Source organism: Salmo salar, chromosome ssa03 (genome assembly GCF_905237065.1).
Source record: "Salmo salar chromosome ssa03, Ssal_v3.1, whole genome shotgun sequence".
NCBI lineage: Eukaryota > Metazoa > Chordata > Actinopteri > Salmoniformes > Salmonidae > Salmo > Salmo salar.
This window is the reverse complement of record NC_059444.1, coordinates 13033258-13060056: the sequence shown is the minus strand read 5'-3', so window position 1 is coordinate 13060056 and position 26799 is coordinate 13033258. Positions and strand designations below refer to the sequence as shown.

Below are 26799 nucleotides of genomic sequence, written 5' to 3'. Positions count from 1 at the left end.
TGAATGAACCCATTCCATCTCTCAATACCAAAAGTAGATTTAGATCACGTTATTCATCAATTGTACACAAGGTCCAACGGAAATTTGACTTCTGCTTTATCCCAATCCTTCTGGAAGACACATACTTACACAGGTTGGAGCAGGGGGCTGCCACACTGGGCACCCATGAAACAGTTATGGGGAAGGTTAAGCAGTGGTGTAAAGTACTTAAGTAAAAATACTTTAAAGTACTACTTAAGTAGTTTTCTGTACTTTAATATTCATATTTTTGACTACTTTTACTTCACTACATTCCTAAAGAAAAGAATGTTCTTTTTACTCCATACATTTTCCCTGACACCCAAAAGAACTTAGCAGGACAGGAAAATTGTCTATATCTCCATCTCTGATTTCAAGGTGGTGGCTGCCCACCATAACGGTTAGCTTACAAATGGCTCAGAACCTGAACATGAATGATGAATGTACATGAACGATGTAGAGCTGTGTGTACGTGTGCTGTGGCAATGTGTTTTTCAACCTTCTGAAATGTCAATTAGATTGTGCTTCTGTGATTATCTACAGTATTTAGTGCTTTGTGGCATTGACTGTACCTTAGATGTGCATGTGGGACCAGAGATTGTCACAGACCTAGCTCTCCTTGTCACTAGGTAAGTGTTGGGTTTCGATTTTGTCTTGACTACTTTTTTACTTTCTAACATCTTGTCATTGCTCAAACCAGCTGCACTGTCCCCAAATCCTACATTATTTATTTAATCAGAAATATGATATATGTGATATATATGATAAATATAATTGATATATGTGATAAATATATAATATGACTTTGTAACCTGGATTGACTCTTCAAAGATTAACTGCATGTTTGACCTACAATGATGTGAGATCACTATCAACATAAACTGCACTTTGTCACACTTACCTTGACAATATGTTTGAAAGCTCAAAAGTTCCAGGCATACGTTTGGATGAAATAGTCTACGATGGTAAATAGTGTTGTACAAATGGGGATTCTGATGGACTCATTGGTGCCTTTTGTTTTCCAGAGGGAGAATCTTGTGGTGCAGACCCATTGACCGACTGGGTCATTGAATAGGCTTGCATGCTTATGTGTGCATTTCAAGTATGAGCATGTGTGTGCGTTTAACCATGCGACTATTTTTTTGGAGTGTTATTTCTAATTTCATCATGTAGTGTTCCACATTTTTATTTTTTAAATCTGATAAACATTGAGAAGATAGTAAATATACCTTTCAACAAATAATTACTTACAATTATGTATGTCTTGTAAACAAACTCAAGGTAACAAGTTGTTTCACACTTAAGACCATTTACATATAGAATTTTCCTTCAGAGACATGGTAAAAAAAAAAAAAAACTCGTAATGTAAACATTGATAACGCATTTTCAATCCCTTTTATACTCCAGCGAATGGGATTATACAAACACTATGAATGCACAGAAAGCTACACCTCGCTCACATTAGCAACCACAGGTCAGTATGTGTCCATACAGGTATGCGACATGACACACAGCTGAAACAGACATGAGTCCCACCCTCCCCCTAAGGCACCCATGTACAAGGTCCCACCCTCCCCCTAAGGCACCCATGTACAAGGTCCCACCCTCCCCCTAAGGCACCCATGTACAAGGTCCCACCCTCCCCCTAAGGCACCCATGTACAAGGTCCCACCCTCCCCCTAAGGCACCCATGTACAAGGTCCCACCCTCCCCCTAAGGCACCCATGTACAAGGTCCCACCCTCCCCCTAAGGCACCCATGTAGGAACTTAAGCTTTGCTGTTAACAGAAACCATTAATATATTACAATTGACAGTTTGAATATTTGGTTACAAAGGGAACCCAGACTATCTCCTCTTTCACAGTCCTTATGCATCAGATCCACCAGAAACGCACATAGACGATAAGTGTAATGAAGAAGACTGCCCCGGCTGCTATCTTGGCATAGGTGGATCGGGTGTTGAGGTACTTGGCATCGCTGCGGTACTTCTTTGAAAGGCTAGACAGATTGCTGGCTTTGGTGTCGAGAGCTGGAGGGGAAAAAAATGTCTGATTAATATTTAGGACCATAATGTAACCAATAGCTGCATTATATCTAACCGTGAATGTATGCAGGCTTCAATAATAAATTAATAGGAAAGATGTGCAATTCCTGACATCAAAGTACAATTAAAAGTAGAAAACTGATATTTTCAAAATGTGCAACAAGTTTCTAATACAAGAGAGAGTATATATAACTGCGAATCTCAGTGTTTGGAAAATCACTGTTTTAACTTTGATGTCATCAGATAGAACTTAAAAAAAAAAAAAAGGATTCTACAAAACTTAGAAATAATAACTCATGTATGAAAGTGATGGTTGCCATTTAATAGATATTGCAATTCAACAACTGATGTCACTGAATATGGGACCAGCTCCATGTTAGACAACTATACAGTTGAAGTCGGAAGTTTACATACACCTTAGCAAAATACATTTAAACTCAGTTTTTCACAATTCCTGACATTTAATCCTAGTAAAAATTCCCTGTCTTAAGTCAGTTAGGATCACCACTTTATTTTAAGAATGTGAAATGTCAGAATAATAGTAGAGAGAATGATTTATTGCAGCTTTTATTTCTTTCATCACATTCCCAGTGGGTCAGAAGTTTCCATACACTCAATTAGTATTTGGTAGCATTGCCTTTAAATTGTTTAACTTGGGTCAAACGTTTCAGGTAGCCTTCCACAAGCTTCCCACAATAAGTTGGGTGAATTTTGGCCCATTCCTCCTGACAGAGCTGGTGTAACTGAGTCAGGTTTGTAGGCCTCCTTGCTCGCACACGCTTTTTCAGTTCTGCCCACAAATTGTTTATGGGTTTGAGGTCAGGGCTGTGTGATGGCCACTCCAATACCTTGACTTTGTTGTCCTTAAGCCATTTTGCCACAACTTTGGAAGTATGCTTGGGGTCATTGTCCATTTGGAAGACCCATTTGCGACCAAGCTTTAACTTCCTGACTGATGTCTTGAGATGTTGCTTCAATATATCCACATAATTTCTCTTCCTCATGATGCCATCTGTTTTGTGAAGTGCACCAGTCCCTCAAGCAGCAAAGCACCCCCACAACATGATGCTGCCACTCCCGTGCTTCACGGTTTGGATGGTGTTCTTCGGCTTGCAAGCATCTCCCTTTTTCCTCCAAACATAACAATGGTCATTATGGCCAAACAGTTCTATTTTTGTTTCATCAGACCAGAGGACATTTCTCCAAAAAGTACAAACTTTGTCCCCATGTGCAGTTGCAAACGGTAGTATGGCTTTTTTTAAATGGATGTTTTGGAGCAGTGGATTCTTCCTCGCTGAGCGGCCTTTCAGGTTATGTCGATATAGGACTTGTTTTACTGTGGATATAGATTGTTTTGTACATGTTTCCTCTAGCATCTTCACAAGGTCCTTTGCTGTTGTTCTGGGATTGATTTGCACTTTTCGCACCAAAGTACATTAATCTCTAGGAGACAGAACGCATCTCCTTCCTGAGCGGTATGACGGCTGCGTGGTCCCATGGTGTTTTATACTTGCGTATTATTGTTTGTACAGATGAACGTGGAACCTTCAGGTGTTTGGAAATTGCTCCCAAGGATGAACCAGACTTGTGGAGGTCTCACATTTTTTTCTGAGGTCTTGGCTGATTTCTTGATTTTCCCATGATGTCAAGCAAAGAGGCACTGAGTTTGAAGGTAGGCCTTGAAATACATCCACAGGTACACCTCCAATTGACTCAAATTATGTCAATTAGCCTATCAGAAGCTTCTAAAGCCATGACATCATTTTCTGGAATTTTCCAAGCTGTTTAAAGGCACAGTCAACTTAGAGTATGTAAACTTCTGACCCACTGGAATTGTGATACAGTGATTTATGAGTGAAATAATCTGTCTGTAAACAATTGTTGGAGAAATTACTTGTGTCATGCAAAGTTTGCCAAAACTATAGTTTGTTAACAAGAAATTTGTGGAGTGGCTGAAAAACAAGTTCTAATGACTCCAACCTAAGTGTATGTAAGCTTCTGACTTCAACTGTATGTATGAAAACATCTGATAAACTATCCCTTTTAAATGAATGACGTGTATTTTATGTCTGTATGGTGGGTTTGATGCCAGGGCTGTGTACTGTACGAGGTATGAGTATTATAAATTACCCGATAGGGCCTCTCCTCGTTGCAGGACCTCTTCAATGTTTGCCACCATGATCCGCTGGACATCCTGCAGTTCTGTGTTGATGCTGCCCAGGTTCCTCCGTGCCCTGCTGTCAATGTAGTTTCTTTTGGTTTTCTGGATGTATGTGTCTGAGGATAGAGGAAGGATGAGACGCAATTACACACCAAGTGTTGGTTTATGGTGCATCTCAATTACATTAAGTCATTTAGCAGACCCTCTTATCCAGAGCGACTTACAGGAGCAATTAGGGTTAAGTGCCTTGCTCAAGGGCACCAACAGATTTTTCACCTTGTTGGCTAAGGGATTCGAACCAGCGACCTTCAGGTTACTGGTCCAACGCTCTTACCTCTAGGTTACCTGACACCCTACTCTAATGTGGCATCCTGTAGTTGTCTACTTGTCTCTGCACTGAATCAAAAAACATGGAATGGGGGAAAGCAATATAGCAGGGAATTTGCTTTTGCCAGACTTATTTAGTTGTTGGTTTTTACATCAGTGTGGATTAAGGAAAGGAATTATGAAGGAAAGGAATTATGAAGGAAAGGAATTATGAAGGAAAGGAATTATGAAGGAAAGGACATTTCCCAAATGCTTTTTGTTTGCCTGGGATGTCTTAACGGGACGATAATGAGTGAAAAAAGAAAACCTCTCACCAAACTCAATGAAAGAGTACGGCCTGGAGACTGTGGGGACTTTCTTTCCATGCTGCTCATGGAATTCTGTCTGGAGGTCTTCCAGGTAACCAAAGACCAGCTTCTTGGGAAACACAGCTTCACACAAGGCCAAGTAGCACACACCATGTTCTAATACATAGCTGGGGAGACAGACATTAGTATGTTAGTGGAAAGTAACAGAGTTATAGTGAAGCTTGATTGAGATTTCCACATAGACCCGTCCAGTGACAGGTTAGGGAGTTATCGTAAAAGGGTAGTCGTCTCCAGAGTTACTCCTGACCACGTAACCAGACTTGCCTAGTTTACTCACAACAACACTCTGGGCCCTGAATGACACAGCAGACACACTGCAGTGCATACTAAATGAACGGCGAGGACAATCGGAACATCACGTTAACTTCCTTAATACCACCAAATACACCAAGATAATAATGAAAGTATTATAAACACAGATTTAGGAGGAGGTCCTAGAGAGTTCCACCTTTGATTATCACACAAGACTGCTACTTGACTGGTAAATATAGAATGGTGGGTAGGCTGTATGCAACATTTAAATGACAATTGTGCATAGAAGATTAATCATGTTACTAAGTGTTAGTGTTTTCAGTATGCTGGTTATTCAAATGTAAACAAGGATGTGTTCTTAAGGCCTCATCAGCCTGGTTATTAGTTGGTTATTATCAGTTAGTCAATAGTTAATTAATAAGTCACTTTTTTGGTATAATTTTGCATGTTCAGCCTAGTAGAGCCTGTAGTGTGTGTGTGTCTAGTCCATCCAACTACGATCCTATTGGCTGTGTGTGTGAAAGAGAAATTCATCTTCATTAGCTTATCATACTGAACAAAAATATAAACAACAATTTCTAAGATTTTACTGAGTTACAGTTCATATAAAAGAAATCACTAAATTGACAAATTGTTTAGGCCCTAATCTATGGATTTCACATGACTGGGCAGGGGTGCAGCCATGGGTGGGCCTTGGAGGGCATAGGCCCACCAACTTGGCAGTCAGGCCCACCCACTGGGGAGCCAGACTCAGCCAATGAAAATGAGTTTTTCCCCACAAAAGGGATTTATTACAGACAGAAATACTCCTCAGTAACCCCCCTCAGACGCTGCCGCACGTGAAGAAGCCTGATGTGGAGGTCCTGGGTTGGCGTGGTTACGTGTGGTTTGCGGTTCTGAGGCTGGTTGGACATACTGCCAAATTCTCCAAAACGACATTGGAGGCAGTTTATGGTAGAGAAATTAACATTAAATTATGTGGTAACAGCTCTGGTGGACATTTCTGCAGTCAGCATGCCAATTGCACACGCCCTCAAAACTTGAGACATCTGTGGCATTGTGTTGTGTGACAAAACTGTACATTTTCAAGTGGCCTTTTATTGTCCCCAGCAAAAGGTGCACCTGTGTAATGATCATGCTGTTTAATCAGCTTCTTGATATGCCACCTGTCAGGATTATCTTCGCGAAGGAGAAATGCTCACTAACTGGGATGCAAACAAATTTGTGCACAAAACTTGACAAAAATAAGCTTTTTGTGCATATGGAACTTTTCTGGGATTTTTTATTTCAGCTCATGACACCAACACTTTACATGTTGCGTTGATATTTTTGTTCAGTGTAGTAACCTTCCTCAACAATATCACTCTGGATGCAGTAGTGACTATGATATTATTTAAGACAAATGTAAAAGATAAATAAAATAATATATTAAGAAAATCCACTTCTAACAATACTTACTGGAAAGACATGACCCCAGCCTCCAGGGTACATCGGTTGGGGCTCTGGGCATTGAGTTTGCGGCAGAGCTGCTTAGCCTGGCTCTGGTAGTGTTGCAAGTCTCTTCCTGACTAAATATAGGTGAGATAAAGCGGTATAAAATAACACGTTAGCAGTTATAACAAACAGCTACACTATATCTGATAGAACGCAAATGGGAAAAATAAAATGTTTGCTAGTAGTATTCAGCAGAATATGATACAACTTAGCCTTGCTAACTTTACAAAAACGATTTAGCCTTCTAACAAGCTAGCTAGTTAAGTTAGGAAGTACGCTACATGACCAAAAGTATGTGTACACCTGCTCATCGAACATCTGCACACACTTCATCAGTCTCTCATTCACAATTTGACAACCACTTGATAATATACTCAGACTATTCTCAATTTAATCTGGTCTTTACCTATAGCCTACTAAAATACACTACATGACCAATGTGGACACCTGCTTATCGACCACCTCGTTCCAAAATCAAGGGCATTAATATGGAGTTGGTCCCCCTTTGCTTCTATAACTGTCTTCCTGAGAAGGTTTTCCAATAGATGTTGGAACTTTGCTGCCATTCAACCACTAAGAGCATTAGTGAGGTTGGGCACTGATGTTGGTCGATTAGGCCTATCTCGCAGTCACCGTTCCAATTCATCCCAAAGGTGTTAGATGGAGTTGAGGTCTGGGCTCTGCCAGTCAAGTTCTTCCACATCGATCAACAAACCATTTCTGTATGGACCTCGCTTTGTGCATGGGGGCATTGTCATGCTGAAAGAGCAAAAGGCCTTCCCCAAACTGTTACAACAAAGTTGGGAGCACAGAATTGGATGGAATGTAATTTTATGCTGTAGCATTAAGAGTTCCCTTCACTGGAACTAAGGGGCCTAGCCCAAACCATGAAAAACAACCCCAGACCATTATTCCTCCGCCACTAAACTTTACAGTTGGCACTATGTACTGGGGCAGGTAGTGTTCTCCTGGCATCCCTCAAAACCAGATTCATTCTGTCGCACTGCCAGATGGTGATGCTGATTCATCACTCCAGAGAATGCGTTTCCCCCTGCTCCAGAGTCCAATGGTGGCGAGCTTTACACCACTCCAGCCGACGCTTGGCATTGTGTATGGTGATCTTAGGCTTGTGTGCGGCTGCTCGGCAACGGAAACCCATTTTATGAAGTTCCAGACGAACGCTGCTTCCAGAGGCAGGTTGGAACTCAGTAGTGAGTGTTGTAACCGAGGACAGATGCTTTTTACACGCTTCAACACTCGGCGGTCCCGCTCTGTGAGCTTGTGTGGCCTACCACGTCGCGGCTGAACCGTTGTTGCTCCTTGACATTTCCACTTCACAATAACAGCCCTTACAGTTGACCAGGGCAGCTCTAGCAGGGGAGAAAATTGACTAACTGACTTGTTGGAAAGGTGGCATCCTATGACGGTGCCACGTTGAAAGGCATGGAGCTCTTCAGTAAGGTCATTCTACTGTCAATGTTTGACTATGGAGATTGCATGGCTGTGAGCTCAAACAACTGTCAGCAACAGGTGTGGCTGAAATAACCAAATCCCCTCATTTAAAAGGGTGGTGTCCACATACTTTTGTATATACAGTGCATTCGGGAAAGTTTTCAGACCCCTTCACCTTTTCCACTTTTTGTTAAGTTACAGCCTTATTCTAAAATGGATCAAATCGTCTCCGCCATCAATCTACATAATACTCCATAATGACAAAGCAAAAAGAGCTTTTAGAACTTTTTGCTAATTTATAAAAAAAAAAAAAACGAATCACATTTACATAACTATTCAGACTATTCAGTACTTTTTTGAAGCATCTTTGGCAGCAATTACAGCCTCGAGTCGTCTTGGGTATGATGCTACAAGCTTGGCACCTGTATTTGGGGAGTTTCTTCGTAGGTTCCTGCCTTTCTAGGTAGTTTTCCTAGCCACCGTGCTTCTACATCTGCATTGCTTACTGTTTGGGGTTTTAGGCTGGGTTTCTGTATAGCACTTTGTGACATCAGCTGATGTAAAAAAAGCTTTATAAATACATTTGATTGATTAATTTCTCCCATTCTTCTCTGCAGATCATCTCAAGCTCTGTCAGGTTGGATGGGGAGCGTCGCTGCACAGCTATTTTCAGGTCTTTCCAGAGATCAAGTTCACTTCCCTGACCAAGGCCCTTCTCTCCCGATTGCTCAGTTTGGCCGGACGGCCAGGTCTTGGAAGAGTCTTGATGATTCCAAACTTCACCCATTTAAGAATGATGGAGGGCACTGTGTTCTTGGGGACCTTGAACGCTGCAGACATTTTTTGGTACCCTTGCCCAGATCTGTCTCGAGAAACAATCCTGTCTCGGCGCTCTACAGACAATTCCTTCGACCTCATGGCTTGGTTTTTGCTCTGAGGGTATACTTATGTAAATAAGGTATTTCTGCTTTTTCTTTTTTTATAAATAAAAAAATGTCTAATAACCTGTTTTTACTTTGTCTTTATGAGGTATTGTGTGTAGATTGATGAGGGGAAACAATTACTTGATCCATTTCAGAATAAGGCTGGAACGTAACGTGGAAAAAGTGAAGTGTCTGAATACTTTCCGAATGCACTGTAGTATAGTGTAGCTCTCAAACTCCAGGTATTACTCTGACTTCTCCCTAGAGTTCTCAGCCATTAGCTTCACCGAAGACTGATTCAGGTTAACTACAATCCCAACACTGTGATTTAACACTTAGAAACATCAATAATCATTGCTTGTAATATGGCTTTTGAAACATATGGCCCTTATCTTTCAACAGCGAGAAAGAATCCTTCAAATAAATAAAAAAAAGACACTTACGGTCTCAGTGTTGCACAGATGCATACTAGAGGACGACTGATTAATCGGCATGGCCGATAATCAGTAATTGGCCTTTTTGGACGCCGATTATGGCCGATTACATTGCAATCCATGAGAAAACTGCGTGGCAGGCTGACCACCTATTACGTGAGTGCAGCGTCAAAAGGCCCTTGTGGCTGCAATGAGCCAAGGTAAGTTGCTAGCTAGCATTAAACTTTTCTTATAAAACAACAATCAATCTTCACATAATCACTAGTTAACTACACATGGTTGATGTTACTAGGTTAACTAGCTTGTCCTGCGCTGCATATAATCAATGCGGTGCCTGTCAATTTATCATCGAATCACAGCATACTTCAACTTTTCCAAAAGGGTGATGGTTTAACAAAAGCGCATTTGTGAAAAAAGCACATTTGTTGCACAAATGTACCTAACCATAAACATCAATGCCTTTCTTAAAATCAATACACAGAAGTATATTTTTTTAAACCTGCATATTTAGTTAAGATAAATGCATGTTAGCAGGCAATATTAACTAGGGAAATTGTGTCACTTATCTTGTGTTCAGTGCAAGCAGAGTCAGGGTACATGCAACAGTTTGGGCCGCCTGGCTCGTTGCGAACTGTGTTTTTTCCTAACAAAGACCGTAATTAATTTGCCAGAATTGTACATAATATTGAAGGTTGTGCAATGTAACAGCAATATTTAGACTTAGGGTTGCCACCCATTCAACAAAATACGAAATGGTTCCGTATTTCACTGAACGAATAAACGTTTTGTTTTCGAAATGATAGTTTCCGGATTTTACCATATTAATGAGCAAAGGCTTGTATTTCTGTGTGTTTATTATAATTAAGTCTATGATTTGATAGAGTAGTCTGACTAAGCGGTGGTAGGCAGCAGCAGGCTTGTAAGCATTCATTCAAACAGCACTTTACTGCGTTTGTGAGCAGCTCTTAGCAATGCTTGACAGCGCTGTTTATGACTTCAAGCCTATCAACTTTCGAGATTAGGCTGGCAATACTAAAGTGCCTATAAGAACATATAATAGTCAAAGATATATGAAATACAAAATGGTACAGAGAGAAATAGTCGATGCGTCATAATTCCCTATAATAACTACAACCTAAAACTTCTTAACTGGGATTATTGAACCACCAGCATTCATATGTTCTCATGTTCTGAGCAAGGAGCTTAAAGGTTAGCTTTTTTACATGGCACATATTGCACTTTTACTTTCTTTTCACATTATTTAAACCAAATTGAAAGTGTTTCATTATTTATTTGAGACTAAATAGATTTTATTTATGTATTATATTAAGTTAAAATAAAAGGGTTCATTGTTCATTCAGTATTGTTGTAATTGTCATTATTACAAAAATATAAATTTAGAAAAATTATTGGCCGATTAATCGGTATTGGCTCTTTTTGGTCCTCCAATAAATCGGTGCTGAAAAATCATAATCGGTCAACCTCTAATCCATACAGCTTCCACTTCCTGAGTCACACTGAGCATAATAAGTAATGGTGCCGGAGGAGATGGCTGCCGTTTTACGGTCTCCTAACCAATTGTGCTATTGTGTGTATTTTGTCGCGTTATTTGTAACTTATTTTGTACAATGTCTCTTATGACCGAAAAGAGCTTCAAGATATCAGGATATCGGACGCAAAGGATTTACTTCGGACACCCGACAAGAACCAAATCCCTGTGATTCACATTAGAAAGAGACGGAGATATCGGGGACGTAGGTCGGGTGCCTTGTAAGGATCCGACAGCGAGTGGGTAATCTGCCTCTACCATCAGTCCTATTAGCCAACGTATAATCATTGGATAACAAAATAGATGAACTACAATCACAAATATCCTACCAACGTGACATTAAAAACTGTAATATCTTATGTTTCACGAGTCGTGTCTGAACGAGAACATTAATAACATACAGCTGGCGGGGTTTACGCTGCATCGGCAAGATAGAACAGCCATCGTCGGTAATACAAGGGGTGGCGGTCTGTGTATATTTGTAAACAACAGCTGGTGCACAAAATCTAATAGTAAGGAAGTCTTAAGGTTTTGCTTGGCTGAGGTAGAGTATCTCATGACAAGCTGTAGACCACACTATTTACCAAGAGAGTTTATCTATTTTCTTCGTAGCTATCCATTTACCACCACAAACCAATGCTGGCACTAAGACCGCAACCAATGAGCTGTATACGGCCATAAGCAAACAGGAAAAGGCTCATCCAGAGGCAGCGCTCCTAGTGGCAGGGGACTTTAATGCAGGGAAACTTAAATCAGTTTTATCTAATTTCTACCAGTATATTATATGGGCAACAAGAGGGAAAAAAAAAATAATAATAATAACTCTAGACCACCTTTACTCCACACACACAGACGCAAACAAAGCACTCCATCGCCCTCCATTTAACAAATCTGACCATAATCTTATCCTCCTGATTCCTGCTTACAAGCAACAATTAAAGCAGGAAGTATGAGTGACTCGTTCAATAAAGAAGTGGTCAGATGACGCAGATGCTACGCTACAGGACTGTTTTCCTAGCACAGACTGGAATATGTTCCAGAATTCTTCCAATGGCATTGAGGAGTACACCACATCAGTCACTGGCTTCATCAGTAAGTACATCGATGACGTCATCCCCACAGTGACTGTACATACCCCAACCAGAAGCCATGGATTACAGGCAACATCCGCACTGAGCTAAAGGGTAGAGCTGTCGCTTTCAAGGAGCTGCCCTCCGACGAACCATAAAACAGGCAATGTGTCAATACAGGACTAAGATTGAATCGTACTACACCAGCTCTAGCACTCGTCAGATGTGGCAGGGCTTGCAAACTATTACAGACTACAAAGGGAAGCACATTTCCCAGTGACACGAGCCTACCAGACGAGCTAAATTACTTTAATGCTCGCTTCGAGGCAAGCAACACTGAAGCAGGCATGAGACCATCAGCTGTTCCAGACGACAGTGTGATCGCGCTCTCCGTAGCTGATGTGCTAAAGACCTTAAAACAGGTTAACATTCACAAGGCCACACGGATTACCATGACTTGTACTCCGAGCATGCACTGACCAACTGGCAAGTGTCTTCACTTATATTTTCAACCTCTCCGTGACGGAGTCTGTAATGCCAACATGTTTCAAGCACACCACCATAGTGTTCTTGGGCACAGGGACTAAGGTAACCTGCCTAAATGACTACCAACCCATAGCACTCAAGTCTGTAGCCATGAAGTGCTTTGAAAGGCTGGACATGGCTCACATAAACAGCATTATTCCAGAAACCCTTGACACACTCCAATTTGCATACCGCCCCAACAGATCCACAGATGATGCAATCTCTATTGCACGCCACACTGCCCTTTCCCACCTGGACAAAAATAATACATTTGTGAGAATGCTATTAATTGACTACAGCGCAGCGTTCAAAACCATAGTGCCCTCAAAACTCCTCACTAAGCTAAGGACCCTGGGACTAAACACCTCCCTGTGCAACTGGATCCTGGACTTCCTGACAGGTGGTAAGGATAGGTAACAACACATCCGCCACGCTGATCCTCAACACGGGGGCCCCTCAGGGGTGCGTGCTCACTCCCCTCCTGTACTCACTGTTCACTCATGACTGCATGGCCAGGCACGACTCCAACACCATCATTAAGTTTGCCAACAGCGGTAGGCCTGATAACAGACAAAGATGAGACAGCCTATAGGGAGGTCAGAGACCTCGCCGTGTGGTGCCAGGACAACAACCTCTCACTCAACGTGAACAAGACAAAGGAGATGATTATGGACTACAGCAAAAGGAGGACCAAGTATGCACCCATTCTCATCAACGGGGCTGTAGTGGAGCAGGTTGAGAGCTTCAAGTTCCTTGGTGTCCACATCACCAACAAACTGTTATGGTCCAAACACACCAAGACAGTCATGAACAGGGAACGCAAAGCCTATTCCCCCTCAGGAGACTGAAAAGATTTGGCATGGGTCCTCAGATCCTGAAATAGTTCTACAACTGCATCATCGAGAGCATTCTGACTGGTTGCATCACTGCCTGATATGGCAACTGCTTGGCCTCCGACCGCAAGGCACTACAGAGGGTAGTGCTTACGGCCCAGCACATCACTTGGGCCAAGCTTCCTGCCATCCAGGAGCTCTATACCAGGCGGTGTCAGAGGAAGGCCCTAAAAAGACTCCAGCCACCCTAATCATAGACTGTTCTCCCTGCTACCGCACGGCAAGCGGTACCGGAGCACCAAGTCTAGGTCCAAAAGGCTTCTTAACAGCTTCTACCCCCAGGCCATAAGACTCCTAAATAGCTAATCAAATGGCTATCCAGACTATTTGCATTGTTGTCGTCCCCCTCTTTTACGCTGCTGCTACTCTATTATTTATGCATAGTCACTTTAACTCTACCTACATGTACATATTACCTCAATTACCTCGACTAGCCTGGGCCACCGTACATCGACTCTGTACGGTACTTCTTGTACCCCCTGTATATAGTTTCGCTACTGTTATTTTATTGCTGCTCTTTAATTATTTGTTATTTTTAACTTAGCTATTTTTTTAACTTAACACTCGTTTTTCTTAAAACTGCATTGTTTGTTAAGGGCTTGTAAGTAAGCATTTCACTGTAAAGTCTACACCCGTGACAAATAAAACTTGATTTGATTTTCTAGATAGCTAGCTAACTTTAACACCTTGTCTTCAGTATGTTTTCCGTAAACTTGCGCTGTAACATGGAGATATGGCCATGTGGGAACACTAACCCTTACAAGGTCCGTATAATTTTTTTTTTAAGTATGTTATTTCTAGATGATATGAAATACAAGGTCCTTATAACGATGTGTAAATGTTCAGATTGACAGAGCACCCACATACAGAAGACGCCTTCGTCAAATAACTTATGTGCAATGTAATGACACCGAGTCGTGATCGAGGGCTAACGTTAGCTAGGAAACACATTGTATTCATTCAAACCTGCTCGTCTTCTTGCATCGATGCAGCAAGCGGCAGTCCATCTGCTACCCGAGCGATCATTGTCAGCAAAACCATATTGACCGAAATCTCTCAAATTCACACTACAGATTGAGTTGTAGGTGTTTACTGGCTGTGCCAAAACTTCCTATAAACTTGGCTGCGTAGCTTCTACTGTCAAATCTGACGCGCTGGATGTGTGAGCTGGCCGGAAGTCCGTGTTGTTGCGTCCGACTGCATATCCGTTTTTTTTGCAACTTTCTTACAAATAGCCATAACTGTATCGTTTGTCAGTTATACAATAACAAACGCAACGGAATTTGTTGCAAAAAAAACCCTGACAATATGTTGTAAGGTAATTTTGTTTAGATTTTTTGTCTCATGAAGTTCGATTATCCAGACCGGACCAGACAGTGAGCCAGACGGATAGCACCTCGATTGCTTATGTCTGATGGTGTATTGAGAGATGCAGATGTCCCTGATGCCGGCGCCTGTCCTTTGAAGCTGCTCGAACGCCTAAGAACCAATACAGGCAGAACCATGAACAGATCCTGTAAAAAATGGTAAATTGACTCATGTTTGTCCTTGCGATAACATTGTATATTTGTATTTTGTCTTGTCCAGTCGTTTTGTTTGTGTTAAGGTTTGCTGGCTCTTTGTATAGGGAATCGTTGTGCAATGGAACCGTGTTCTTATTGGATTTTCTTTTGTTATTATACTCAAAAGCTGATATTCAGCTTTCTTTAGTTTTTTTCATTTAAATTCGATTCAATTTTGGTCCCGTTTTTCCAGCTCTCGCTTATGAAATAAAATAATAATAGCCTGCCTATAAATAAAGCTCAATTGATAGCATCCTCGATGCATTGAAATAGCCTGATGATGGCAAATATGACCATATAGCTATCCCAATATAGCCTATTGCATGTTTGCACTACAAACAATCCGTCTCCATTTGAGGGCTCATGTTATAAAAAAATGTATCCGTGCTCTTGACCATCAACTAACATGCCTCAATAGCACACACAACCAGCCATTATTTATATACTCTCTCGTCTACCATTCGCACAAGACATGGCTGGTAACTTGATTGGGTCACGAACGCATATTCCTAATTGTCACGTCCCTCCATTTGCTGGTGGCGCAATCCGTCTCGCAGAAGATTACCCCGCACGTTGGCACCATTGGCATCGCGCACGCCTTTGAATGGCCCATGGTGTGAGGTGCAGCTGGCACACCATGTGTTGTGATTGGAGCTCACGACTGCGCATCGCTAAACCGTGTGTTGGGATTGGACAATTAAAAAACAAGGCCTCTTCATAAAACAAGGCCTCTTCATATATTCATGTAGACTTAGTGAAGTCCTTTTCCAGTGGGTTATTATTGGATATTTATGATTACTTTATCATGGTGGAACGTTCATTTGGGTGGCCTGCTAATAGGTAAGTTAATTGACTAGTCACTGACACAAGGTCAGATATTTTCCCATCCTCCTGATGGTTAAGTTCAGATCTGTGGTTATGGGCCACTTCTATCTGGAATGTATATCCTTCACCACCACTCCACCCTACTCTTCACCCCCACTCCTCCCCTTCCAGCAGCATACCACCCTGGTCTGCATCCCACTTCTGGCTTGCCTCTGTCCTACACACTGAAGAAGGCTGTGAAGCCGGAACGTTTGTGTACGCTATCCCTGACACAGTAAAACATTTTTTTTTTTAAAACATTGAATAATGAAGTAATCATTATGAGACATATTTTTGAGTGCGAACCCATTACACCTCTTTGTTTGCCTCTGAAGCTAAGCAGGGTCGGTCCTGGTCAGTCCCTGGATGGGAGACCAGATGTTGCTGAAGTGGTGTTAGAGGCCCAGTAGGGGGAAAGTCTTCCCTCTGGTCTTAAGATCAAATCCCAATGCCCCAGGGCAGTGATGGGGACATAGCCCTGCGTAGGGTGCTGTCCAAGATGGTGGATAAATTAAGATAGTTCAACTCAGGTGTTTATCATTGATTTTTTTTTTTTAAGTTCCTGTCTACTTAAGGGAGTGGCTCTCCCTTAGACACCAATGCGATAGCAGCTGGGTCTGGTCAACTTAGTTCATTGACTTCCATTTCGGATGAGACGTTAAACGGGTGTCCTGTCTCTCTGTGGTCACAAAGAATCCTATGGTACTTATTGTAAGAGTAGGGGTGTTAACCCCGGTGTCCTGGCTAAATTCGCAACCTGTCCATATTTCGATCATGGCCACATAATCATCCACCTCGTTTCTAAATGGCATATATCACTCCTCACCTCTCCACCTGATAGCTGATGTGTGATGAGCGTCCTGGCGCAAATTGGTTGCCGTCCATCACCCAAGTTGGTGCTACACATTAGTGGTGGATGAGGTGAGCTTCCTCCTTGCTACAGTAGGTAAAGCACTTTGGGTGTCTAGAAAAGCGCTATGTAAGTCCAATAAATGAATTATGAATTATTCATATCTTTGTCTCCTTTTACCTCCCTCCCTTCCTCTAGGTCAGCCTGTGATGTGTGTGGGTGAGGAGATGGGCTGCACCTCGGCCAAGCAGGTGTTGGCCGTGCCCAGTGGTGAGGAGGGCCGCAGTAAAGCCTACAGCAATGGGGATGTTCTTTCTGGTCAGTGCTGGAAACACATCCACCTGGGTTGCGTTCAGGAGACTCAGACCATCCATTCATATCGGAACATGCTGTAAAACAAAAATGCGTGTGTCAGTAGAATATGGAATTCTATGTTAGTTTCATTTGTTACAATTCTCTCTGCAATGTTAGGAACATTTCGCCTCACTGAATACACCCCTGATTTACAGACAGCACACTGTGCCAACATGCTTTACCGCTCCGAGGTGAAGTTTCCCTTGGAACAGGTCTAGGATCAGCTTCCTCTCCCCCAATCATAACCTAACCATTAGTGGGTCAAATGAAAAACCGCTATCCACACAGTCCCAATAGGGTTCACTTTGGTTGTTACAATGAAACAGCAGTTTCAGTAAATTATTCAAACCAGGAGGAGTTTCTTACAGTGGTTGGAACCGGTTCTGGGAACAGAACAGAAAACAGGAAAATAATTAACATTTTCAAGGAACGGAACCGGGAACGAAAGTGATCCATACTGGTCTGGTTATTTTAAAAGCATGGGAACCGGTTAATAACGTTATTTTACATTCCAGGCATTTTTTTCTAGTCCCACAAAAAAACGCAACAAAGCGCTTATGGAAAGCCCTTACTCTGTCACTCGGAAACGTATTCCAGTGTCTGCCTCCCTGCCTGCCAGCTGAAAATCTTTGCCAATGTGTGTGCATGTTTAGGCTACCTACCCATCCCCCCTCTGAAGCATAGGCTACTGTACTGATGCTACCATACTGACATTACCATAGGCTACTGTACTGATGCTACCATACTGACATTACCATAGGCTACTGTACTGATGCTACCATACTGACATTACCATAGGCTACTGTACTGATGCTACCATAGGCTACTGTACTGATGCTACCATACTGACGTTACCATAGGCTACTGTACTGATGCTACCATAGGCTACTGTACTGACGTTTCCATACTGACGTTACCATAGGCTACTGTACTGATGCTACCATACTGACGTTACCATAGGCTACTGTACTAACGTTACCATAGGCTACTGTACTAACGTTACCATAGGCTACTGTACTGACGTTACCATACTGACGTTACCATTGGCTACTGCACTGACGTTACCATACTGACGTTACCATAGGCTACTGTACTGACGTTTCCATACTGACGTTACCATACTGACGTTACCATAGGCTACTGTACTGACGTTACCATACTGATGTTACCATAGGCTACCATACTGATGTTACCATAGGCTACTGTACTGATGTTACCAAAGGCTACTGTACTGATGCTACCATACTGACGTTACCATACTGACGTTACCATAGGCTACTGTACTGATGTTACCATACTGATGTTACCATAGGCTACTGTACTGACGTTACCATAGGCTACTGTACTGACGTTACGATACTGACGTTACCATACTGACGTTACCATAGGCTACTGTACTGATGTTACCATAGGCTACTGTACTGACGTTACCATAGTCTACTGTACTGACGTTACCATAGTCTATTGCACCTACATTACCATAGGCTACTGTACTGATGTTACCATAGGCTACTGCACCTACATTACCATAGGCTACTGCACTGATGTTACCATAGGCTACTGCACCTACATTACCATAGGCTACTGTACCTACATTACCATAGGCTACTGTACCTACATTACCATAGGCTACTGCACCCACATTACCATAGGCTACTGCACCTACATTACCATAGGCTACTGTACCTACATTACCATAGGCTACTGCACCCACATTACCATAGGCTACTGTACCTACATTACCATAGGCTACTGTACCTACATTACCATAGGCTACTGCACCCACATTACCATAGGCTACTGCACCTACATTACCATAGGCTACTGTACCTACATTACCATAGGCTACTGCACCTACATTACCATAGGCTACTGCACCGATATTACCAAAGGCTACTGCACCTACATTACCATAGGCTACTGTACCTACATTACCATAGGCTACTGCACCCACATTACCATAGGCTACTGTACTGATGTTACCATAGGCTACTGTACTGACGTTACCATAGGCTACTGTACTGACGTTACCATACTGACGTTACCATACTGACGTTACCATAGTCTACTGCACCTACATTACCATAGGCTACTGTACTGATGTTACCATAGTCTACTGCACCTACATTACCATAGGCTACTGTACTGATGTTACCATAGGCTACTGCACCTACATTACCATAGGCTACTGTACTGATGTTACCATAGGCTACTGCACCTACATTACCATAGGCTACTGTACTGATGTTACCATAGGCTACTGTACTGATGTTACCATAGGCTACTGTACTGACGTTACCACACTGATGTTACCATAGGCTACTGCACCTACATTACCATAGGCTACTGTACTGATGTTACCATAGGCTACTGCACCTACATTACCATAGGCTACTGTACTGATGTTACCATAGGCTACTGCACCTACATTACCATAGGCTACTGTACTGATGTTACCATAGGCTACTGTACTGATGTTACCATAGGCTACTGTACTGACGTTACCATACTGACATTACCATACTGACGTTACCATAGGCTACTGCACCTACATTACCATAGGCTACTGTACTGATGTTACCATAGGCTACTGTACTGACGTTACCATTGGCTACTGCACTGACGTTACCATACTGACGTTACCATAGGCTACTGTACTGACGTTACAAACGTGATTCAGAAGACAGGGAAAGAGATTCTTTATTAGCTAGAGAAGAATGGATTAACTTGTTCAATGCTATTAAAGGATACTATAGGCCTAGTTATCACGTTTCACGCTGGATTTATTAACTACAAATAGGTAAGACGTGTTTAACTAGCTAGCTCAAAGGACATTCAAAGTTCCTCCATAGAAGCCGGTCCTCCTAGGTAGAATTCTACGAACCTAATTCAGATAATGCATGCCATAACAAGATGCTCAACGCTCTCTCCTCACCCGCAAAATTTCAGTCGCATCTTGCGCCATAAGGCTACACTGTCCATCACGCATGGAAACAACTAGTTTGCCTGCTCAATTCGCACTGATTGGTGAAGTCATTTAGTATTAATGACACATTTACAAGTACAGTGAAATGCCTTTCTTGCAAACTCAAAACCCAACAATGCAATAATCAATAACAATGTAATGCTAGAAAAAAAAACACACGAAAAATATGAAGAACACAATAAGTAAATAAGCATATTATATACAGGGTCGGTTCCAATACCATATTTAGAATGTGCAGGGATACTGGAGTGATAGAGCTAGATATGTATAGGGGTAAGGTGACTAGGCATCAGGATATAAGATAAACAGAGTAGCAGCAGCTTAATGAGCTAAATGTTGTTTTTTTAACTTGATTTCACAGGTTAAAAAAGGAACAACATGAACCTGCATTTTTGGGGGTTCGAACCGGTTCAGAACTTTATTTTCCAGTTTGGAACAGTGGAAAGGACCACATTTTTTTGTGGTTCTGTTCAGAAAAATAATTTTGGTTCCAATCCTTGGTTCCTAATATGGGTCCCATATTTTCCATTAATACCAGTCATTTTATCTTGTTCCTATTGACCTGTAAAATGAGGAACAAGAAGACCTTGTACTACTATTATGACATTATGTTCTGATGAGGGTAGTACCCACAATGGCTTGTTTATGGCTGCATGTCTGTTGTCAGGTCATTCTCTCTTTATTAGGTCATTGGCTGTGCATCATGCATCTGTTTCCCTTTCCTCTAATCTCTCTGCTTAGTGTGTGTGTGTGTGTGTGTGTGTGTGTGTGTGTGTGTGTGTGTGTGTGTGTGTGTGTGTGTGTGTAAGGGGGGGGGGAACAGGAGCTGTCCTGCTTTCCAACCATTGTGAAAAGAGAATCTTCTTTGAACAGTTAATTTGAGCATGTCATTATTTGTCAAGTATTGACCTGGATGTCACTGATTATTCTGCTGATTACTGCAGCTCCTCCTCTCCACTTATCTGGATGAACAGTCGATTACTGATCAATCTAATTGATGGGGACTGTCATGAATATATGCTCTAATCAGTCATCCTCTAATCTGAAGCGTGCAGATATCAAATAAAATTGTACTGTCACAAGGAAAAATAAGTTGACGTTGCTGGTAGTGTTAACAATGGCAAAAAATATAAATGCACTCTGGCATGTTTTTTTTTGTACCCAAATTCCTCATACGCCTGCTCTTTTTACAGAGGAGTACAAGAAAGGCGTGGCAAGTGTGAAGTATATAAATAGAGAAGAGGACAGACTAAACTGCGACCAGGACAGCACGGTGAGAAAGACTGATGTTAACTTACTCATTCATCATACAGTTTGACACACACTTTTTCAAATCGTTTAAACAAAAAATGTCATTTTTTATTTAACCAGGTAGGCCAGTTGAGAACAAGTTCTCATTTACAACTGCGACCTGGCCAAGATAAAGCAAAACAGTGCGACACAAACAACAGAGTTGTACATGGGATAAACAAACATACAGTCAATAACACAATAGAACAATCTATATACAGTGTGTTCAAATGTAGTAAGGTTAGGGCGGTAAGGCAATACATAGGCCATAGTGCCAAAATAACTACAATTTAGCATTAACACTGGAGTGATAGATCTGCAGAAGATGATGTGCAAGTAGAGATACTGGGGTGCAAAGGAGCAAAAAAATAAATTACAATATGGGGATGAGGTAGTTGGGTAGTCTATTTACAGATGGACTGTGTACAGGTGCAATGATCAGTAAGCTGCTCTGACAGGTGATGCTTAAAGTTAGTGAGGGAGATAAGTCTCCAGCTTCAGTGATTTTTTTGCAATTTGTTCCAGTCATTGGCAGCAAAGAACTGCAAGGAAAGGCGGCCAAAGGAGGAGTTGGCTTTGTGGATGACCAGTGAAATAAACAGTTGAAGTCGGGAAGTTTACATATACCTTAGCCAAATACATTTAACCTCAGTTTTTCACAATTCCTGACATTTAATCCAAGTAAAAATTCCCTGTCTTAGGTCAGTTAGGATCACCACTTTATTTGAAGAATGTGAATTGTCAGAATAATAGGAGAGAATTATTTATTTCAGCTTTTATTTCTTTCATCACATTCCCAGTGGGTCAGAAGTTTACATACACTCAATTAGTATTTGGTAGCATTGCCTTTAAATTGTTTAACTTGGGTCAAACGTTTCGGGTGGCCTTCCACAAGCTTCCCACAATAAGTTGGGTAAATTGTGGCCCATTCCTCCTGACAGAGCTGGTGTAACTGAGTCAGGTTTGTAGTCCTCCTTGCTTGCAGTTCTGCCCACAAATTTTCTATAGGCTTGAGGTCAGGGCTTTGTGATGTCCACTCGAATACCTTGACTGTGTTGTCCTTAAGTCATTTTGCCACAACTTTGGAAGTATGCATCAGTCCCTCCTGCAGCAAAGCACCCCCACAACATGATGCTGCCACCCCTGTGCTTCATGGTTGGGATGGTGTTCTTCGGCTTGCAAACATCTGCTTTTTTCCTCCAAACATAACGATGGTCATTATGGCCAAACAGTTCTATTTTTGTTTCATCAGACCAGAGGACATTTCTCCAAAAAGTACGATATTTCTCCCCATGTGCAGTTGCAAACCGTAGTCTGGCTTTTTCATGGCGGTTTTGGAGCAGTGGCTTCTTCCTTGCTGAGCGGTCTTTCAGGTTATGTCGATATAGGACTTGTTTTACTGTGGATATAGATACTTTTGTACCCGTTTCCTCCAGCATCTTCACAAGGTCCTTTGCTTTTGTTCTGGGATTGATTTGCATTTTTCGCACCAAAGTACGTTCATCTCTAGGAGACAGAATGCGTCTTCTGCCTGAGCGGTATGAAGGCTATGTTGTCCCATGGTGTTTATACTTGCGTACTATTGTTTGTACAGATGAACGTGGTACCTTCAGGCATTTGGAAATTGCTCCCAAGGATGAATCAGACTTGTGGAGGTCTACAATTCTTTTTCTGAGGTCTTGGCTGATTTCTTTTGATTTTCCAATGATGTCAACCAGAGGCACTGAGTTTGAAGGTAGGCCTTGAAATACATCCACAGGTACACCGCCAGTTGACTCAAATGATGTCAATTAGTCTATCAGAAGCTTCTAAAGCCATGACATAATTTTCTGGAATTTTCCAAGCTGTTTAAAGGCCCAGTCAATTTAGTGTATGTTTAAAAAAATATATATTTCACCTTTATTTAACCAGGTAGGCTAGTTGAGAACAAGTTCTCATTTACACCTGCAACCTGGCCAAGATTAAACAAAGCAGTGCGACACAAACAACAACACAGAGTTACACTTGGAATAAACAAACAGTCTATATACAATGTGTGCAAATGAGGTAGGGCAAGGGAGGCCATAGTGACAAAATAATTACAATATAGCAATTAAACACTGGAGTGATAGATGTGCAGAAGATGAGTGTGCAAGTAGAGATATCGGGGTGCAAAGGAGCAAAATAAATAACAGTATGGCAATGAGGTAGTTGGATGGGCTATTTACAGATGAGCTACGTACATGTGCAGTGATCTGTGAGCTGCTCTGACAGCTGGTGCTTAAAGCTAGTGAGGGAGATAGGAGTCTCCAGCTTCAGTGATTTTTGCAGTTCGTTCCAGTCATTGGCAGCAGAGAACTGTAAGGAAAGGCGGCCGAAGGAGGAATTTACTTTGGGGGTCGGCAGGTGTGGGCAGCAATCGGTTGAAAGCATGCATTTAGTTTTACTCGCATTTAAGAGCAGTTGGAGGCCACGGAAGGAGAGTTGTATGGCATTAAAGCTCGTCTGGAGGTTTAGTTAACAGTGTCCAAAGAAGGGCCAGAAGTTTACAGAATGGTGTTGTCTGTGTAGAGGTGGATCAGAAAATCACCGGCAGCAAGAGCGACATCATTGATATATACGGAGAAAAGCGTCGGCCCGAGAATTGAACCCTGTGGCACCCCCATAGAGACTGCCAGAGGTCCGGACAACAGGTTCTCCGATTTGACACACTGAACTCTGAGTAGTTGGTGAACCAGGCGAGGCAGTCATTTGAGAAACCAAGGCTGTTGAGTCTGCCGATAAGAATGCGGTGATTGACAGAGTCGAAAGCCTTGGCCATGTCAATGAAGACGGCTGCACAGTACTGTCTTTTGTCGATGGCAGTTATGATATCGTTTAGGACCTTGAGCGTGGCTGAGGTGCACCCATGACCAGCTCGGAAACCAGATTGCATAGCGGAGAAGGTACGGTGGGATTCGAAATGGTCAGTGATCTGTTTGTTAACTTGGCTTTCGAAGACTTTAGAAAGGCAGGGTAGGATAGATATAGGTCTGTAACAGTTTGGATCTAGAGTGTCTCCCCTTTGAAGAGGGGGATGACCACGGCAGCTTTCCAATCTTTAGGGATCTCAGACGATACGAAAGAGAGGTTGAACAGTCTAGTAATAAGGGTTGCAATAATTGTGGTGGATAATTTTAGAAAGAGAGGGTCCAGATTGTCTAGCCCAGCTGATTTGTAGGGGTCCAGATTTTGCAGCTCTTTCAGAACATCAGCTATCTGGATTTGGGTGAAGGAGGCTTGGGCAAGTTGCTGTGGGGGGTGCAGAGCTGTTGGCCGGGGTAGGGATAGCCAGGTGGAAAGCATGGCCAGCCGTAGAAAGATGCTGGTTGTCTTGCAGACCCCTATGAGGTCATTGCTAAAATCCCAGATCTTTTTGGCCGTCTTGCCGACCCCTATGAGGTCATTGCTAAAAATATAAAGGGCGGGGTAAGTTCTAAGGAGATGTGTTCCATTACAAAATGTGGATACTTAATATATTGGCCAGAACTCATCTATTAAAATCTAATCAAATTTGTATTTTTCACATGCTCCGAATACAACAGGTGTAGACCTTGCTTACTTACAAGCCCTAAACAAATAATGCAGTTTAAAGAAAAAAATAAGAAATAAAAGTAACAAATATTTAAGGAGCAGCAGGATCAGTGATAGCCCTGTGTGTGTTTCAGGAGAATACTGCCCTGCTCACCACGGTCCAACAAACAGACGACACAGGATCAAATGGCAATGGGAAGACACAGTGAGCTCAACCAACTATTTTTGTTGTCACTCACAATGCAGGGTTTTCCCTCTCCCTTTCCATCCCTGAACTAACAGTGTTGAATTGGAACTGTCTTGTTTCTTTCTCCACAGGATCCATTCTTCAGAGAGCCAGCAAGAGTTCTTCAGGATGCTGGATGAGAAGATAGAAAAGGTGAGTTCAATGATCTCATAGGGGTCGGCAAGACGACCAAACAGATCTGGGATTTTAGCAATGACCTCATAGGGTTCGGCAAGACGACCAAACAGATCTGGGATTTTAGCAATGACCTCATAGGGTTCGGCAAGACGACCAAACAGTGTCTGGGGTGGGGTGGTTAGATCAGTGTCTGGGGAGGATTTAATTCTACTCAATCTTCTGCTTTGCTTTTTCAGGGGCAGGACTACTGCTCAGAGGAAGAAGATATGACATAGCACTGAGGTCCACCATCTGCTCCCGAGAGGAAGGATTTGTCCAATGGTATGGACGGACTGTACCACATAACCCTTACCCAACGGCCCTCTTCCTTTTAGACCATTTCGAGGATGGAGGGGGAGACACATTGACCCAAAGCAAGCACCTTTGCCCGGCCCTGTGTCTATATCTACAACCCTGACTCCACGTAACGGATCTACGAGTCCAATGCGACAATGTTTTACCCCCAAAGGAGCAATGTTACAAGACATGGCCGGGACTACTTTCAGCACCAGGCCTATTATACTGAACGGCTCTCCAAGTCTGTCGCCACAGTAACCATGGACAATAAGTACAGCAGCCGCTCGACTCTGTGACTGTGGTCCATTAAAAGACAATGGAGGTCCAGTCATTTTGAACCCATGGATTGACTGAGACCAGTCCATCATGGTTATTCGTAATGGCTTAAAGGAACATTTGTCATTCCTCATCTGATTCTGATTGGATGATGAACAATGGAGGTAATTGGGGGGGCAGAGGAAAATGAATCTGGAAATTATTCCTGGGTCGTATTCATTAGGCACCAAATGGAAGAAAACAGACTGAAACAGGGAAGAACTTCCAATAAGAAACGCTAGTTGACGTTTTCCTTTGCAAAACATTTGGCTACGGTGTGCCTTAATGAATGCAATCCAGGTGGCTGAAACCTTCAGCGCATTGCAGATAGAAACTTAAAGTAATAGAGCTGGGGATTCTCCCATCATCGTATTGTATCATTGATTCTCTTATCAGTGTCTCTCTATGTAGCGTATTTCTATCTGCAATGTTCTGCGAGTGTCACCCCAATGAACACACCCCTGGAGGGGAAACCGGGGTTGGTTACTTCCTGCATTCCAGGATACTTTTTGAATTTTCTTTTCTACAGTATGTTTATAAAGTGCATTCGGAAAGTATTCAGACCTTCACCTTTTCCACATTTTATTATGTTAGTCTTATTCTAAAATTGATAAAATAATGTTCCTCAATCTATACACAATACCCTGTAATGACAAAGCGAAAACTGATTTAGACATTTTTGCAAATGTATTAAAAATAAAACGCAGAAATACCTATTTACATAAGTATTCAGACCCTTTGCTATGATACTCAAAATTGAGCTCAGGTGCATTCTGTTCCCATTTATTTTCCTTGATGTTTCTACAACGTGATTGG

At 42.1% G+C, this 26799-nt stretch overlaps 2 protein-coding genes across 2 annotated transcripts; one reads left to right on the top strand and one right to left on the bottom strand.

The window, feature by feature from the left end:
* Nucleotides 1–1188: 1188 nt before the first annotated feature.
* Nucleotides 1189–14766, bottom strand: LOC106598838 (vesicle-trafficking protein SEC22b-B). The gene is made up of 5 exons (XM_014189848.2): nt 14477–14766; nt 6629–6738; nt 4865–5025; nt 4193–4339; nt 1189–2047 (listed from the first exon to the last, which is right to left on the bottom strand). Exons 1-5 carry the CDS (start codon nt 14549–14551, stop codon nt 1893–1895), a joined length of 648 nt encoding a protein of 215 aa, XP_014045323.1. The 5' UTR covers nt 14552–14766; the 3' UTR covers nt 1189–1892.
* Nucleotides 14763–26697, top strand: LOC106598840 (uncharacterized protein C1orf21 homolog). Its single transcript, XM_014189849.2, has 6 exons — nt 14763–15036; nt 16985–17104; nt 21320–21399; nt 25103–25173; nt 25287–25347; nt 25569–26697. Exons 2-6 carry the CDS (start codon nt 16996–16998, stop codon nt 25605–25607), a joined length of 360 nt encoding a protein of 119 aa, XP_014045324.1. The 5' UTR covers nt 14763–15036; nt 16985–16995; the 3' UTR covers nt 25608–26697.
* Nucleotides 26698–26799: the final 102 nt, after the last annotated feature.

Coding starts and splice junctions, on each gene's coding strand:
- LOC106598838 (XM_014189848.2), bottom strand. CDS start 14,551: ATGGTTTTGCTGACAATGATCGCTCGGGTAGCAGATGGACTGCCGCTT. Junction 4,340..4,864: donor GTACTCTTTCATTGAGTTTG/GTGAGAGGTTTT, acceptor CTCTATCCTCAG/ACACATACATCCAGAAAACC. Junction 2,048..4,192: donor ACGAGGAGAGGCCCTATCGG/GTAATTTATAAT, acceptor TTTCCCCTCCAG/CTCTCGACACCAAAGCCAGC.
- LOC106598840 (XM_014189849.2), top strand. CDS start 16,996: ATGTGTGTGGGTGAGGAGATGGGCTGCACCTCGGCCAAGCAGGTGTTG. Junction 17,105..21,319: donor CAATGGGGATGTTCTTTCTG/GTCAGTGCTGGA, acceptor CTCTTTTTACAG/AGGAGTACAAGAAAGGCGTG. Junction 21,400..25,102: donor ACTGCGACCAGGACAGCACG/GTGAGAAAGACT, acceptor TGTGTGTTTCAG/GAGAATACTGCCCTGCTCAC.